Source organism: Sinocyclocheilus anshuiensis, unplaced genomic scaffold, assembly GCF_001515605.1.
Source record: "Sinocyclocheilus anshuiensis isolate Anshui unplaced genomic scaffold, SAMN03320099.WGS_v1.1 scaffold230, whole genome shotgun sequence".
In the NCBI taxonomy this organism is placed as follows: Eukaryota; Metazoa; Chordata; class Actinopteri; order Cypriniformes; family Cyprinidae; genus Sinocyclocheilus; species Sinocyclocheilus anshuiensis.
The window spans coordinates 943,298-959,028 of record NW_015546034.1 but is presented as its reverse complement, the minus strand read 5'-3'; the positions used below and the strand labels follow the sequence as shown (position 1 = coordinate 959,028).

Genomic DNA, 15,731 nt, shown 5'->3' with positions numbered 1-15,731 from the left:
CACGCTTGAGGTATTCGGCCAATCACAACGCACTGGATAGCTGGCCAATCAGAGCACACCTCGCTTTTCAGACCGATGAGCTTTGTAAAAATCGACGCTTTTCAGAAAAGCGGGGCATAAAGGAGAAACAATAATGTACAGTATGTGGAAAATTCATTACACCAAATACACAAAATAATGTTCTTTTTAGCAACATCATATGACCCCTTTAAGAAACATGCTAAGTTAACATACTTGTTTATATAATAAACAAGTTTGTAAATATATAAATTGTCGATTTATATATTTTTATTCCTTATTTACTTGTTCTATTTTTTTATTTTTTATTATCTGTTTTTTGTTCTGTCACTGTCATTCTGTTACACTGTGGAAGATTCTGTCACTAAAACAAATTCCTCATATGTGTAAACATACCTGGCAATAAAGCTCATTCTGATTCTGATTCTGATTTATCTGAAAAACAATGCTACAGTCAGTTATTCTCCTTTGAAAATGTGCGTTCCGGGCCAAAATGTCGGTCTCTGTTTTGGTTTGTGAAACCCGCCCACTGCCAATTTACCCAATTGTATTTCGGCACACCGGGTTGCCAGTTGGCGGAAAACACAGCGTATTTCATTTCATTAATCATCAAGTGCGCTCGTTCCTGTTGGTGTCACAACCTGGCAACCTGCGTGTGCGTCAAGTCTGAGGAGGAGGGGCCGGGTGAAAAAAACCCTCTCCAATATTTTGAATTTGGACTGCAACACCTAGTTCAATCCTACAGCACCTTTAAGCGTTTAATAAATTGCTGTTTAATATTGTAAGTGTCATGATTTCAATTAATTAGACATGCTTTTTGATGAATAAAATTTAATATAACCATTAAAACTGAGTCTAGAAAAATTTAAATGGAAAAAAACGAAATTTGTGAAAAAATAAAATGGAGGGCCTTATGCACCCCTTATGAAAGCACCATATTTTCCTCAAAAACGGAGTGAAAAGATCTAAAGGATTTTATAAAGAACGACCTGTTTTTCCTCTTTCATCCCCACCATTCACAAACTAATTTCCATCAAAATTTGAAGGAGGATTTATTCGGTATTGAACTGCTGATGTTTGCAGAACAGAGCACTGGGAAGAGCATGTGCATCTGTAATAAAACAGTTGGAGATGGAGATCAAGGGGTCTTCTACGTGTTTAAGCATGCTTAAACAGCCATTCGAATTGGAGCTCTCTGCTGAAACCCAAGCAGAGAGCTTTTCTTTCCTGATTCCTGTAGAGTTTGGTATTGGTCTGTCAAGTATGAGTCCTGACTCAAGTGAGAGCTGATCTAAAAGCCCAGCAGGAAGGTCACCTAACCCTATTAGAAAACTGCTGGAGATTAACTGCTTTTTTACTTTTCTCTGTATAATCCAAAATTCAGGTATTCTCCTTGATGTTGAGGAGACGTCTGACAAACTAATGGATTTACTTCCAGTCACAATAAGCTTTAAGAAAATGTAAAACAAATCATACAGTACAAAGAACCTGTTGTTGTTACTTAGTTCGGGGCTAGTTTCCTCCACAATTCTGAATCAAGATTCAAAGCTAAAGCTTCTTAAACACATTGATATGCTGCAAGGGTTCTGGAAGCTTGAAAGCCATAATCCACAGCAGTAAAGACACCACATGTACAATGCCTGAGTTTGTTTCCTATCACCTTCCATTTTAAATATTAAACATTTCAAAACTCAACTCAGAAAAATGTTTTTAATTTCCTGATCAATGTAGTCAAAGTCCATTTAAACACACAAATGAACAAATACATTCCTAAATTTCAAAAATGCTTCCCATTTGTTAACTTCTTGACAACTTTATGTAAAACTTGTATACTTAATATTCACAATAATTTGTCAGCAAATCCACTAATTCATCTTTAATTGGATGCAGCAGTTTAGAAACAAATCCATTTGGCATTAAATTGTCTTGGTTTTTCATTCAGGCTCAACATTTTGGTGCTTTTATGACAAAATTTGGTTGTTAAATGGAACACAGTTTAAATTCTGTCATTATGCACCAATCAATGACAATATTTGCATATATTTATGAATATTACAAGAAACATGACTTGAATTTTCGGAATTAATTTGTCAATGAACACTACGCCAATTAAACGTTTTACACCCATTCTGCACTGCAAGCAAAAAGCATGGAACTTTTTAATGTTTTTGGAAAAAAAAGTATCTTATGCTCACCAAAGCTGTATATATTTGATCAAATATACAGTAACAACAGCAATACTGTCCAATATTATTATATTTTTGAAATATATATTTCTGTAATGGCAAGTTGAATATTCAGCTGCCATTACTCCAGTCTTCAGTTTAACATGATCATTCAGAAATCATTCTATGCCGATTTGTTGCTAAAAAAAAAAAAAAAATTTTGATCAATTGAATGCATCCTTGCTGAAAAAAACATATTTTATGCCGATTTTTTGCTAAAAAAAAAAAAAAAAACATATCTTATTTTTGTCAGTGTTGACGAGCAGCTGTACTGCTTAAAATTGTAATTTTTTTAATATTTATTTTTAAAAATATCTTTCCAGGATTCTTTGATGAATAGAAAGTTCAAAAGAACAGCATTTATATGAAACAGATTATAAATGTCTTTACTGTCAATTTTGATCAATTTAATGCATCCTTGATGAATAAAAGTATACATTTTTTGAAAGAAAGAAAGAAAGAAAGAAAGAAAAACTTACTGACCCCAAACTTTTGGTAGTGTATGCTAGATGATACTAATTGGAGCATATATTTAGTATTCTTAATTTTGCATTGCTCCAAATGCTCTCAGTGTAGACGCATATTACAACTGAATCTTTCTGTAGTGTGGACAGACTTGTTCATTGAAAGAGGAGTATTCTGATTTGTTGCATCATTCACTTGCAATGCAGATACAGAAGCAACTGAATTCTTAATCATAAAAATCTGAATCAGCTCATTGCAGGTCCAACTTGTAGTCTGCATCACTTTTGTAATGAAAGTGAAAAAACATAAATAGACCCTATGAATTAAAAAAAGCACTGTAAATAGCTGTAACTTTTGGCAAGTTATGTTCATATAGGCTTTTAAAAAACAAGCACCTACACATGAATAAGATATTAGCAGGGTTTCCGTTTCTTAGAGCTTTACATGGTAGTGGCATACAGGCATTCATACATACAAGCCGCCACACAATCTTCACAGCGTGCTGTCTGGACTTCATCCCGTGCCATTGTCACACCCTACAGTCTCAATTAAACACACCCTGTTTATTCACACAGGAGTGACCAACACAATGGAGGCTATTGTGATCAGAATAACACAGGCTATGGTACTGGGGGGCAAGCTCTCCTCATCAAGGCACTGCCTGACATTAGCATCACTGTCAATGGACAGAGGGGCCCTAACTGCCCGCCGGCTGCTCTGTGGACTTAAATCTTTCAGAAAGGAGGAGAAGGTTACCAAATGAGAAGGAGTGTGCCAGACCAAGTCTAAGAACACAAGGTTGAGTTGGGGGTTGGGGAGGGCGTGAGGTCTGACACGGTCCAGGCAAATGAAGGAAAAAAAGCGCACATTTGTAACTGAAATCCAGAGCAGTCGCCTATATTTGATTACCACGCCCCGGTGTCACCATGTAGCCATGGCAACCACAGCGTTATAGCCTCCTGGGGATGTGAGTTGCGCCTCCTGGTCTAACGTTGAGGGCATCAAGGAACAAAAAGAGGCTAACAGCAGATGAGAAATATGTGCAGCTGGAGGTATAATGAGAGGATGGAAGGAGAAGGGGTCAACGAACAAAGGCACTGTCGTTACAGGCCGCATAAAAGCTTGGACATAAGTTTAATTTGCCTTTCAATTGAGTTTGGAAAAGCTGATGAGTTTTACTAAAAAAAATAAATAAATAAAATAAAGTGGGCATTTAGCTCGGTTGTCTTTGGAGGAAAGCAACTGCATGTTAGTTTACATGTTATGCCACTCAACCAGGAAGGGTTGCTAAACGTAAATTTGTGGTTTTACTAACAAGACGGTGTTTTTTTTAAACCCCTCTTGCAGTGAGAATGAAGAATCTACTCTTCTTTCTTGGGCTGGAAGCCAGTTTATATCTACTGATTAAACTGTTGTTGACTGCTGCTTAAAGGGTTAGTTCACCCAAAAATGAAAATTCTGTCAATAATTACTCACCCTCATGTCGTTTCAAACCCGTAAGACCTTCGTTCATCTTCGAAACACATATTAAGATATTTTTGATGGAATCTGAGAGCTGTCTGACCCTGCATAGACAGCAACGCAACTGAAATGTTCCCAAGTCCAGAAACGTAGCAAGGAGATCTGTAAAATAATCCATGTGACATCAGGGGTTCAACCGTAATTATACGAAGCTACGAGAATACTTTTTGTGCACAAAAGAAAAAAAATAACGACTTTATTCAACAATTTGTCTCCTCCGCATCACCCTGGTGCCATTTTGGAGACGGATTTGGAGAATCCGTCACACCGGATCTGTTTCCTACGTTGTTGTGATTTGATGTGAACGGAAACAGCATATCCGTGTGACGCAGCTGACACAGAACAGCATACGCTGTTTACGTCCAGCGGATATTCTCCAAAATGGCACCAGGGTGATGCGGAGACGACGAATTGCTGAATAAAGATGTTTTTTTTTTTCTTTTGCGCACAAAAAGTATTCTCGTAGCTTCGTATAATTACAATTATAATATATATATATAATTGTATTTTATTCAAAATGACAATAAACTGTTTTGTCTGCAAGGTTCAACCAAGTTTGGATGTCTTTAGAAATAAAATATTCAATAAAATAACATTTGTGTTTTGTCTACAAGGTTCATCCAGGTTTAAATGTCTCTATAAATAAAATAATAAAATATACATTTATTAAATAAAACAAAATAAATATATTTCAGACCTTAATATATGTACATACATACACAAACACACACACATATATATATATATATATATAAACACCCAAACCTGGTTGAAAGAGTGTATGAGTTTAAATGTTTTGCCTGCATTTCTCATTTCTTCAGCTTTTGAGGGACAGCAACTGCATACAGCCAAGAGCCAGATCTTATCTATCATTGTGAGAGTCATAATGAGACTAATTAATTTCCCGTTATAATGCCAGGAGAGAAGCAATAAGCAAGGGATCATTTACTGTGTCCTACAAAAGCCCTCCAGAGAACACAGCACTGCACAGACACTATTGCCATTCACTACATTAGCGCAGGATTCGGTACTAATGAAGTCTCTTTAGGCAATTGTGCCCTTTCAGATGTAGCTAGCTATGCATCTGAATTCTGTCCACTGTGGATGCAACTAATGTGGTCATACTGCAAATAAAAGCAACTACATGACAATCCTGTTAACAACACAGACACCCTTTTCACTGCCTACGCAACATGACCTGAACGAGTCTACAGTCTAAAGTGCAGAAGTAGACAGCAGAACTAAATAATGTGCTCATGTGACACGCTGCTCAAGAGTTGTGTACTCGTCCCCAGCTCTTCCTCAAGCACAGCTATGCGTTCACTCGGACCACGTGTCAATGTCACTCAGACGTTATCTACCGCCGGAAATAATGAGTGCACGTCCGCGTCAGAACATCCCATTTCATCAACAAGTCACGAGCAAAACTACCAGTCGTTTGCTTTCGATCTCAACGAACGCTTATGTACAACCACAACAAGTAATAGGCTAAACAAAACAAGAGAAAATAACAGCCCACACCCTCACATCTCGTGTTACTTAGTTGCCCTAGATTCTCACTACTCGACACAAACTGAATATACATTTTTGTAACCTTCAACTGTAACCTTTAGCATTACTCTGTTGTTATAGGCGACTATCGCGCGTTCGATTAACGTTCTATTCGAATGCCGTTTTGATTTCAAAGGCACTTTCGCGACGATTGACGTTTGAATCATAATGTTATTTCAAATAGATTTGATGACTGCATATCTGTCTTGCGTTCTGAAACTTCTGCAGATATAATGTCACAAGAATGCTGAACGAGGATCTTCAATTAGCGTCAAGCTAATGCGTGGCTTTAAAGCAAAGCTTCGCGGCAAGCTTCTGCACAGCTAGCGAAATAAAACAGCGACGAAAAAGTCCTTGGATATATTTTGTGTTATGAGTATTCATTCAGGAAAAGTGTACGAATACGACTGGAATGTGGTTGGTTTAATGTCTCGTGTCAGCTCGACGGCAAACGCACGCATTTTACTCCACTAAGTTAGCCAGCGAAATCACATGGTCTAAAATGTTCATAAATTTATTCTGGAAATAAAACAGGCGTGTGTATATTTCAGTATGAAAGTTTAATTAAAAAAATATTCGTTTAAAAAAACGTAAACACAAATTAGGGAGGTCAAAGGCTTGTTATTGGCTAGATTTTTTTCACGAGACACGTTTTATACTTGTCATCTGGTTAAAAACGCGCTGACATAAAAGATTTCCCTTCAAATAAACAGAATTACAAATCGCACCGAAAAGAGTTTACTTACATTCGTGCATTCTACTATCGCGTCCGACGACAAAGCTCCAGTGCTTTCATGCAGTAGCCTTTCGCTCGCGCTGTGTCAAAAGATCAGCAGCTGCTTCCTCCATCCACGCAGCGCGGAGATCACGCCGCACGGCAACGCTTCCGTACCCCCCCTACCGTCGCCAAGGCAACAGGGCCACTTCAGCCAATCACACCCCCTCCTCTCCGATATCCCCCTGACAACTGCCGCATCGCAGTAGCACATTTTTAGCAAACCTAGCAATTGCGTTCAGCATGCGCTCCGCGTGGCACCGCGTTATTCATTCGTTCGTGCGAGGTTTGTGACGGAAAAACTCGGTGGTATTTCAAACGGTTTCGCTTAGAGGAGAGCCTAAACCGGTCGGTGTAGATTCAGACATTTTGACATTCAGACATATTCTCATTGAGAATTTACCAATTTAGACGGTGTTTGACCACCAACCAGCTTACGCTGGAAAAGAGGTCAGATGCTGTGGCGTCATTAGCGGGGGAGTCCTGGAGGCTCGTCGTCCAATCACAAGCTACTTCGCGATGTGAAGTAGAGTAGAGGTACTTAAAACTTACCAATTTACATAAGTACTGTGCTCCAATGAGATTTTAAACTCGCTGGAAAGTCAGGAGCACGACCATATTATTGTACTTTTTATATACTATTAAATATTTAACCCTTTCAGGCTGAAAGATTTAACCCTTTCATGCTTAATTTCTGTTCTAAATGCAGCCATAAGCAGTGTTGGGGAAAGTTACTTTTAAAAGTAATGTAACTCAGATATTCTCTTGTAAATTAAAAAGTAATGCGTTACTTTACTAGTTACTTGAAAAAAGTAATCTGATTACGTAACTTGCATTACTTGTAATATATTACCCCCAACACTGGCCATAAGTAACTAATAATCAGTCAATAACAACAAAATAAGTTTGCGATGTTTTAATAGTTATTTCTAATGTGCATTGTACATTATGATTGGTTCTGACAAGCAAACAGTTTTCAATACCAACTAAAATAAAGTGTTGGTAAATCACATCTAGCTGTTTTGGAGTAGCAAAGAGTAAATACCCTTCAATCTAAACGGGGTAATTGTAAACCTTAAATGCAGGTCAACTGGCCTGCATTATTTAATTAAACAATTAGAAAGAGGTAAAAGTGTATTAACTGTAGCCTTATTATAGGAGCTGTTTATGCAACCAGATGCATGTTGCTTTCCAATCACATGATTGATTTATGGCATTGAGGTGGGCTGGAGGAGGGTCTTCAGCAGAGGACAGTGAGGACAAAGTTGAGAAGAGATACAGCATGCTTCATTCTGAAGGGTCTCACACAGACATAGCATGAATCTCAGTTAAATTAAGATTAGTGCAAAACTTACTTGTTCATTTTGCTATAAAACATGACCAAGACAATTTAGTTTTAAAGTATTGATTTTAAGTATTTATTCATTTATTTCTTATTTTAACATTATGTCAAGCACTTTTATAGAAACCACACACTGGGCTGTTTATTACAGACATGAAAAACATGAATATTCCAATGAAATTATCAAATGTTAAAAATTAAAAAAAAAATTAAGCAAAAAATGAAAAATATGCTGAAAAATTACTCTCCCTCAGGGTATGCAAGATGTAGATGAGTTTGGTTCTTTATTGGAACAGATTTGGAGAAATGTTTGGAGTAATAATTAGTACATGACTTGCTCGCCAATGGATCCTCTGCAGTGAGTGGGTGCCGTCAGAGTTTAAACAGCTGATAAAACCATCACAATAATCCACAAGTAATCCACACGATTCCAGTCCATCAATTAATGCATTGCTGCATGTTTATAAGAAACAAATCCATCATTAAGATGGCCAAAATACCAGTCATAATTAATCATAACATAATGCATATTTCTCATCTGATTCAAACAAGGTTATACTTTTTCACTGGAGAAAGCAATATTATTGATATTTTTGATATTGAATTGAATAAAAATGCCTCAATGATGGATTTGTTTATTACTATTAACAGAATTAACAGATTTTTGCTTGACAAGACATTAATTAATTGATGGAGTCATGTGGATGACTTGTGTGAATTATTGTGATGTTTTTAATAAGCTGTTTGGATTCTCACTTATTCATTACAAAGAATCCATTGATGAGGAAGTGATGCTAAATTTCTCCAAATCTGTTCCAATGTGTTTGCATGTGCAAATGTGTAACTTTTTCACCCGAACATTGTGTGCCACGTTTTTCCACATAATTACAACTCTGTTTTTGAAAAGTAAGGCTTTTAAGGAATGCTTTTTGTCCTGTAATGTGTCCAATGCTGTCAATGTGCTGTTACCTTTTTGCCACATGTTTATCCCAGATAAGGACGTAACCAAACATACAAGATTGGGGGGTAGACAAATGTAAGTTGAAGTTGAAGCCACTGAAAACCCCAATCTGATATGTATTTAAAGTGTCTATGACGGGGGTTATGGCTTTAATCCCAGATGGCTATAGGAATTTATCTGTATCTGATTTCTCTCATATCACATTATTTTTTAAAATGTAGATGTGGGTCCTCATTAGGTGAAAAGTTTTTTTCTGTCTTAAAAAAGGCCATCCAGTTTAATATACAATCCAATTCCACTCATTTCCCTAGATAAGCAGTTCAAGGCTGTATGTGTAAACACTACACACTTCCATTTATTTGGCCTTAAAAGTCTGAACTACCTACCAGTCATGTTTCTGAAATGCTTTTCATTCATTTCAGTTTTTAGTTTCTTTGATTAATGCATGCACAATTTTTTGTGTTTGTGATAGTATTCGACGAAAGCAGTTAATTTGTTATTAACACAAACCTTTAGATTACAATGACCCAAACAAAAGTGTGGAATACTATACAAATACTCTCTCAAAACTGTATCCTTGCATGTAACAGGTTTTTTTGATGAGTACAATCTCAAAGCAAGAGAGTTTGTTTCATTGAAGCCTACAGTATAAAAACAAATCGATCTAAAAAATGTAGGCCACAAACAACTTTTGAAGAGTTATGGGTGATGTATTCTCAAATAAAACAAAAACTTGGCAGAACAAAGAATAACATACTTGAAACATGAGTGCATAAACATGCCACAAAATATCTGAAGATCAATGCGGTTCAGCAGATATCTAGCTCTGAAATCTTGTTTAGGTTGTTTGCCGATAGGTGGCGCATATTTACCCAGAAATTGGGAGAGCAAAAGGTTTATGAATTCAGTCAATAATGACTTATTCTTATCAGACTAGATAAAACACACCGCTGTAAACGTCTCCTACAGCACTTACTTACGTTATTTGCACAAGTGGAGTATCTGCATTAGAGTATTACAGGAAGGCGACACCCGCAATCAGGGTGGTTTTGTCTTATAACTGTAATCGAGTCATGTTTAACAAGCTCTTGAAGGCGGTATACTATTCTGTTGAACTGTAGTGACAGCTGTTAGGGGTTTTCAGGCTACAGTTTTATCAAAAAGCAGTGCAACCTATAACGCATGTGATTAAAACAGCAAACTTCCGCTTTACATGTCAAACGTACTGTTAGGAATCAACAAAATCAAGCACAAGCAGTGTTGATCTAATAAAGTTTATTTTCTTAAAAATGACCAGTTTCTGTTCTTTTCTAGGAAATTAAACCCTTTTTTAATTCATACTAGCATCTACATAATGGTTATTGAAGACTTCACAATATATTAAGTCTAGATGTTATGGTACACATGCAAATAATTCAGGCTGCATGAGAAGCCACAGTCACCACATTACACATAGATGGAGTTTGAGGGGCAAAAAGACAATGGGGCTGTAGAGATACTTGTCTCAGCTTTAAAGAGGCCAGAGGCCTCCGATATAACCAACTCCAGCAAGGCTTTTCAAAATCCCTATCATACATAAATCAGGCCATGGGCCCAAAAGAATGCAATACAAATTATTTGAAAAGTCAAGAGGCATTTTCAGGATGCTATGATCACATGGACAAAAAAATTAACTGAATGAAAATGCTCTGGGGTTGTTTTTAATAGAACTCTTTTCTTTACATTCTGTATAAGATTAATGGTCAAACATGTTTCAGAATTCTTTGGGCCCTTATTTTACACTTAAAACCACTTGGAGATTAAAGCTCCAAATATTCAGAAAGGGAACTTAAAAATGAGAGATAAATACAACAGGCAAAAATAACCCTTTTTTCTGATTATGGCAGCAACAAAGGTGATGCAAACATTTCTGAACCGGCACAACAGTAAATTCCACACTTCAATAGTTCACATAAAAAGAAGTTAACTTAAAAGTCACCTCATAAAAAAAAAATGCTGGAGGACAATTTAGTGTTCGTTTTCTGATATTTTCTTTGTTATTCCTCTTTCACAGAAAGAACTTATATGCTGAGACAGGAGTATGATTACAGCAAGCCTAATGTGTGCTAACAAAATTATTAATAATAATAATAATATATAATAAAATAAAATAAGACATTCAAATACAGTAAGATTTTTTTTGCCTGAAAATACAAAACTACATGAGAAAGCATTAAAATCATATTTGTAGATCAGAAACACATATTAACATTTAAAAAAAGCAAGTGCTAATCACATTGTTTTTTTTTGTTAATTTTTTTTATATCATACATATATTTCAGCACATCTGCGGTCAAAAAACAGTCGCCGGAAGCCATAATGGAATGGCTCTGCCTCTAATCCGAGAAACCGCAATCTGTAGCTCCTAGTGGCTCGGGTCACGGTCAGATCTGTACAAAAACTGCAGCAGAACTCGTCTTGAATCTCCACATAGCACTGAAGTTGCACAGGGCAGGGCGCACAGCGTCGGACTCTGCGATTGGAAGGACCCAAGAAAGTCTACTCCCCTCCCAAACTCAACACCACTGTGGCACCCACCTCCATAATCTCCAGAATCCTGAGTCAACATATTGCTTCACAATATTTCACTGTTCCAAATCATCCATCACGCTCCCAACCAGAAGTTAAGAGAACTCCTTGCATCAAAACATCTTCTCAGTTAGCAATTTACAAGAGAGTCTGCACCCAGTACTGAGGCAGCTTTACGCGGCTTTGGAGTTCTGCATTTCACCTTTCCAAGGATAGTTTCTCTTAAAATGATTAATTCAAAGTCTGACAGTTTTAGTTATCCACACACACTTCGCACACCAGGTCTCTCTGGCCCAGAAATGGCAGGCGCTCTGGATTTGTAGGCAGGTATGATAAAGGCCAGGGTGCTGTGATGGAGCTTGAGCTGGATCTCAGTTGTGCTGTAATGTGTTGGATTCTATGGGAGGTGCAGAGTCATACAGAGTGTCCGTATCATGGGTCGGCTCTCCAGCCAATGTGCAAGGATTGGACAATGTACCTGCGCCACAGTCACAAAAAAACCTGGATAGGACAGATTAGAAAAGGGATTAGAGCAGATTAATCTATGCATCCACTAAATCCTACAGAAAAAAATGACAGTAAGGACATTTAGGCTACGTTTACACGACAACGATGTAGTCAGAAACAGAAAAGTTTTTCCCTTGCGTTTTAAAAAAGTTTCACGTATACATGACAACGTTTTCAAAACAATTCACGTTTACACACATCCGCGAAAACGGCCAAAAACACTATTACGTATGCCAGGCCAGTAGTTGGTGCTGTCACCTTGTTAGTAAACAGTACATGTTGCCGTGTGTATATGATGCGTCTCCGCTGTTGGTTGTAATATTGGTCAAGTAAATCCACACTTTGCTGAAGACGCGTTAGCAAACTCTTAAACAGCAACAACAGTACCATGTACTCCGCCATTGTTGTGTATGTTTGTTCGCGCTTGCCTTTAAAATCGACACGTACTGCGCATGTTTACATACCTAACACGTACTACGCACGCGCATGACGTCATCGTTTTCAAAGATTCCCGTTTTGGATGTTTACACGGAAGCGACAATGGTGGCGTTTTCAAAAACTTGCACTTTGAAAACCATTTTCAAAAATACGCGTTTTCAGTCCCCAAAACGCCGTCGTCGTGTAAAAAAACGCATAAAACGCATAAAAAGTTTCCCGTTTTTGGCTGAAAACGTTGTCGTGTAAACGGCCCCTTAGAAAAAAAAAAAAGAAAAATAGTTAAGTTCTATTTTAAATAAATGCTATTTTTATAACTTTTTATATCAAAGAAACCCGAGAAAAATGTATCAGTTTTGAATTGAAAAACATTAAGCAGCACAACGGTTTTCTATGGAAGCTTGTTTCTGCTAAAAACTGGTTTACAATCAAATTAAATAAATAAATAAATAATGGTAACTGTGACTTTCTCGCAATTTGGTCTTGTTTTCTCATAATTCTGACTTTTTTCTCACAACTTCTTTTATTTTTACATCCGTGGTAGAAACAAAAAACAATTGCAAGATGTAAGCTCAGAATTCAGAAGAAAAAAACCCTCATAATTGTGTGATGTAAACTCGGAATTGTGAGTAAAAAAAAAAGAGTGGTGAAAATTCACAATTAACTTTTTGATCCTGTGGCGGAAATGGGTTTCCATAGTTTTCAACATTGATTAAAATAAATAAATAAATGTTTCTTAAACACCAAATTAGCATATCAGAATGATTTCTTTAGAACTACGTGACACTGATGACTGATGAGGTAATGGCTGCTGAAAATTCAGCTTTCAGCTAAAACATTAAGAAAACGATTATTCTATATTGTAATAATATTCCACAATATTACTGTTTTTATGATCAAACTTATACAGCCTTGGTGAGCCTAAGAGAATTCTTTAAAAAAATCTTACCAACCCCAAACATTTGAACAGTGACGTATACATGTTGCACTGTATACAAGAAGGTTTTGCACTGACCTATCATGCCGTATAAACTCCACATCATGCCCTTGGTGGCACTTCTTAATACAATTCACACAAATTGCATTCCGGTCTGTTGTGTTACAGGTGTGACACCTAATACAAGAGAATGGAAGATGGTAAAATACTACAACCAATTCTGTTGGTTTTCAAAGCAGACGGCTTCAAGTTGCCTGCCTTCTAAATTACCTGTAGAAATCGTGCATGGGGTAGCTGGTGTAACTGGAAATCTTGTACAGGCACTGACCTCTGCTCACCGCCTTTTCTATGGCATCCTGATTGTTCATGATTTTGTTATCTACAAAGTTATGAAAAACCTTTACATTAACAAATACATAATATTGAGGTAAAGTGAGATAGTCGGCTAGGAGTTTCAATGTTAATGTTTACCTTTCATTGTAACGTTGACACCAGAGGCTAGAAATAAGCCTCCAAATCTGTTGTTGAATATTTGATTGCCTTCCAGAGTCGCTGTGGCATGGTTTGTGATTTCAATGCCTAAAGTGGGGGTGAAAGAGTGTTACTTAGACGATTAAATAGAAAAACGCCACAGACTGCACAATCATGATGACACATACATTTTTATTATTTTACAATTTACCATTAAGATAACAAAAGAACCATTATATAGTATAGGAATTGTTCACCAAAAAAAATGACAATTTGCTGAAAATCGACTTTAGGTTTAGGTCAGAAGTGCGTACATGCTGTCACTGTGGTGGTCTTAAAGGAATAGTTCATCCAGAAATTTTCATTTCTGGATGAACTATTCCTTTAAGACCACCACAGTGACAGCATATACGCACTTCTGACCTAAACCTTCTACTGACCTGCAGCAAAGCCATCAAATATCCGGTTCTTCCGCAGAACTGGGTGGCTGTTTGTGCTGATGAGAACACCAGCCTGTGCATTCCTGAAGATATCATTCTCTTCCAACAACCCTGAACATGCATATAAAGACACTGCTATTAGTTTCCATCATAAAGATTAGACATGGTACATCCATCATATTATTTGGCCAGCTTTTTGACACAGATAAACCTTAGTTTTAACCACAAGGGTTTTAATTGGGAGATTAATCACTGATTTAGCTCAAGACAACCCTTGATCCGTGTCTGGGAATCTGGTCTGATTATATTTTTCTACTTTAAGTCACCCTCAACTGGCGTTGCATTTCCTGCGCTGTGCCTATGAGCAGTGAGAAATCTTCCAAATCTGTTCTTACCCCTCCCGCCGTTGAATATGCAAATACCCCCATCCCGTCCATCATGGATTTTATTCCTGCGCAGCGTGGGGTTGCTGTCCGTCTTAATCCACACCCCTGCCATGGCATTATCAAAGATCTCATTGTCCTCGATGAAACCCAGCCCTAAGAATAGACCACCAAATTATGTTACACAAACACGAGAAAACAGAAACAGAAACTAGGCAGACCTATATAACATCTGAGATCTGACTGTTTATGGTAGGGCTGCTCGATTATGACAAAAATCATAATCACGATTATTTTGGTCAATATTGTACTCACGATTATTTAACACGATTATTAGTGGGCCATATAACAAAACAAAAAAATTATGCAAGTCTAAAGCATTCTGTTAATAGCCTATAGAAATTGAATGAATAATCAAATGTAAAACAAAACAGCATAGCCTTCACTGTAAGAATTAAACTTCCTTTGTTTCTTATTAAAGCTACAAAAGACCTTCTGTGAAGAGCAGTGAATGATTTTGTCTTTGTCTTTTGTTGTTTGATTGATATTAAGCACAGTCGGCAGCAGGAATATAGCCGCTGTCACATTAATAGACCGCACGCATCCAATTAACTGTTACACACGCATTTTCATTCTCATCCGTTTACATTCATTACAAAACCGACGAGGGTTTATGTGTATAATCACTAAGAGCCACATTTTGACACAATTTTTGCGTGTATTTGACCGTTTAGGCGCACAAGTTCAGCGAAAAGATGACTTCACATGTCCGTGTTCTGTTCCGTCTCTGAGCGCAAGCCTACTGAGGAACAGCACAATTTCTCTTTCATGCTTTTAAAAACATTAATAAATCTAATCAACTTTTATAACTTTGAAAAACTAACGGAATGCATAGTCGATATAAACTGGATGACAAGTAATTTCTTACTGCTAAATTCTGAAAAAACAGAGGCGTTAATTATAGGACCAAAAACTCGTAATAACCTAGAACACTGTCTAACACTTGATGACTGCTCTGTCAATTCTTCGTCATCAATTAGGAACGTAGGTGTGCTGTTTGATAGCAATCTTTCCTTTGAAAGCCACGTTTCTAGCATTTGTAAAACTGCATTTTTCCATCTCAAAAATATAT

General features: G+C 37.1%; 2 protein-coding genes across 6 annotated transcripts in view; both read right to left on the bottom strand.

Annotated features, from left to right (window-relative positions):
• LOC107698833 (forkhead box protein N2-like) overlaps positions 1 to 6,696 on the bottom strand; it is a 22,210-nt gene extending 15,514 nt beyond the window's left edge. Inside the window, exon 1 of the mRNA XM_016499958.1 lies at positions 6,527 to 6,696. Within this exon, the coding sequence (XP_016355444.1) occupies positions 6,527 to 6,536 (10 nt within the window). The 5' untranslated portion in view covers positions 6,537 to 6,696. The remainder of the gene's footprint in view (positions 1 to 6,526) is intronic.
• A 4,438-nt stretch (positions 6,697 to 11,134) lies between these two features.
• The window catches only part of LOC107698831 (F-box only protein 11), a 22,492-nt gene continuing 17,895 nt past the window's right edge, over positions 11,135 to 15,731 (bottom strand). For all 5 annotated transcript variants that reach the window (XM_016499953.1, XM_016499956.1, XM_016499957.1 and 2 more), the window contains 6 exons: positions 14,612 to 14,755; positions 14,217 to 14,327; positions 13,777 to 13,884; positions 13,576 to 13,684; positions 13,384 to 13,482; positions 11,135 to 11,927 (listed from right to left, as the gene is read on the bottom strand). In XM_016499953.1, coding sequence (XP_016355439.1) covers positions 11,798 to 11,927; positions 13,384 to 13,482; positions 13,576 to 13,684; positions 13,777 to 13,884; positions 14,217 to 14,327; positions 14,612 to 14,755 — 701 coding nt within the window. In that variant the 3' untranslated portion in view covers positions 11,135 to 11,797. The remainder of the gene's footprint in view (positions 11,928 to 13,383; positions 13,483 to 13,575; positions 13,685 to 13,776; positions 13,885 to 14,216; positions 14,328 to 14,611; positions 14,756 to 15,731) is intronic.